The sequence below is a fragment of the Corvus hawaiiensis genome, chromosome 36, assembly GCF_020740725.1.
Source record: "Corvus hawaiiensis isolate bCorHaw1 chromosome 36, bCorHaw1.pri.cur, whole genome shotgun sequence".
Lineage (NCBI taxonomy): Eukaryota > Metazoa > Chordata > Aves > Passeriformes > Corvidae > Corvus > Corvus hawaiiensis.
The window spans coordinates 716984-718996 of record NC_063248.1 but is presented as its reverse complement, the minus strand read 5'-3'; the positions used below and the strand labels follow the sequence as shown (position 1 = coordinate 718996).

At 53.7% G+C, this 2013-nt stretch overlaps 1 protein-coding gene across 1 annotated transcript; it reads right to left on the bottom strand.

Annotated features, from left to right (window-relative positions):
• Nucleotides 1-445: 445 nt before the first annotated feature.
• On the bottom strand, nucleotides 446-1477 carry LOC125319096 (uncharacterized protein FLJ45252-like). Its single transcript, XM_048290042.1, has one exon. The coding sequence runs from the start codon at nucleotides 1475-1477 to the stop codon at nucleotides 446-448; it is 1032 nt and encodes a 343-aa protein (XP_048145999.1).
• Nucleotides 1478-2013: the final 536 nt, after the last annotated feature.

Genomic DNA, 2013 nt, shown 5'->3' with positions numbered 1-2013 from the left:
CAGGAGTATCACTGATAGCAAGAGTCACAGTAACCCCTTAACCTGTGAAATCATGTCTTTTCCAGAGCATTAGCAAGTCCCGCTTGACTCGCTCTGTAATTAATAAACCTTTTAATTCATCTTGTAGTGCATTTATCCACCCAGGACTAGAAAATATGGAATACTACTGGTTTGAGAAAAGCATCTAAAAAAAAATAAATGGAGGGAAGACAGTGAGAGGAGGAAGTTGAGAAGCAACTGGAAAGGATACGAGGATCCTGAGAGGCAGGCATTCGGACAAACATAACTTAAATGGTTCAACTATATATCACTGCAAATAGAGTCCTGACCAAAAATAATAATTATTTTATATATATATATTGCTATATGATTCAGTTCAGCTAAGAGGTTCGAGGTCCTGCACGAGGTGGTCCTGCGGGCAGCACAGCCCCCAGCTCCCAGCACATTAAGGCTTCTGCTTTGCCGCTTTGGAAGGGAAGGGCGCCGAGGCGAAGGGATCCGCGCCGGGCAGCTCCGTAGTCCTGGAAGACAGTGGGACAACAGCGACAGACCCTGCTATGGCCTGTCTGTTGGTCTGAGACACCACTTTGTAAGCAGCTATGGGCTTGGCTTCAAGGCCCGGCCCATCTTCGGGACTGTAGTGCCGGGAATACTTGGACAGGGATTGCGGACGGAAAGGCTTGTTGGCCACGGAGCCCAGCGCGGCTTCCGGGGGCAGCGCGTGGCCGTGGCTCCTCTCTCCGGCCACATCGCCCTGCTCCGGCAGCACTGCTTTAGCAGGGACGCTCTCCTGGGCCTCCGCGGCTCTCACGGAGCAGGGATGGAGATTGCCTGGCTGAGCAAACCCAGCAGAAGGGTATGGAGCTCTCACCGAGGCCACGGACCCGCGTGCTGCTGAATCCAGGCACGGGAACATCGGGTGAGCTCGGCCATCGCCTCCTTGGCTTAGGAAAACGGGTGGTGTGAACGGCTCCTTATGGGAAGTCAACTCTTCCATGCTTTTCTTCTTAGTGAAAGGGGCTCTCAGAAATACATCTGCTTCCTCTGGATGTCGTAGAGCTGCGCTGCCCTTGCAGATAAAAGGAGCTTTGGTAAAGACATCCACTTCATCAAGCACCTTCCTGGAGCTTCGGAAAGGAGCCGTGGCAAACACATCCGGTTCATTAAAAACCTCCCCAGTGCGCGACTGGAAGGCCGGGAACAGCATCTCCCCTGCTCTGGCCTGGGAGTGGGGATCTTCTTTGGAGGCCTCACGCCTCTCCCTGGGCACAGGCTGCAGGAACCCTGGGCACAGCTTGCACGTCTCCTCCTCCTCTTCCGAATCCATCAGTAAAGGCCTGGACCCGCTGCAATCCAGAATATCTCCCTCATGGTCTGTCCCCTCTCCTTCACTGCTGTAGAAGGAGCTGTTGCTTGAAGGACCATCTCTGGCCAAGTACTCTGACTCTGAGTTGTGCTGCACTTTCACCTCCAGCATCTTGGGCTGACCCTTGTATAAAGCGAGTCCATCACTGCCAGAATCTCCTTTACAGAGCTCAAGAGCTACAGCTGGGAACCGGCCCGGATCCCTCTGCAGACCTACAAACACAAGAGAAGAGTGTTAGTGACCCAGCTCCAGCTCCTTGGTCAGCAGTCACAGTGAGAGGTACATTACACAAGAATGTCACGCTTCTCAGATGGAAACCACCACCATGCATGGAAAATGGGCAGGAGAGGGAGGGCAAATCAATGAAGATAAAATGCCAGGGAAGGTGTTTGCAGCACAGCCCAGGGACACCACGGGTACCACTGCTCAGAGGATGGGAGATGTCTGACACACGCATGGGCACACACAGCACCCTCAGCACCATTCCATGAGGTTTCTCTCCCACCCACCCGTGACGACAGCCACCATCACAGAGTGTTTCCCTTCCCAACGCTGCTGCCCGAGGGAAGCTCCAGCAGACAGACAAGTTCTGTCACTCCATCCTGCACTGCTGCTCTCCAAGCACATCTATCGCTTGGTGTAGCCTC

Excerpts from the sequence above, each read along its gene's own strand:
- LOC125319096 (XM_048290042.1), bottom strand. The coding sequence starts at position 1,477 with ATGCTGGAGGTGAAAGTGCAGCACAACTCAGAGTCAGAGTACTTGGCC.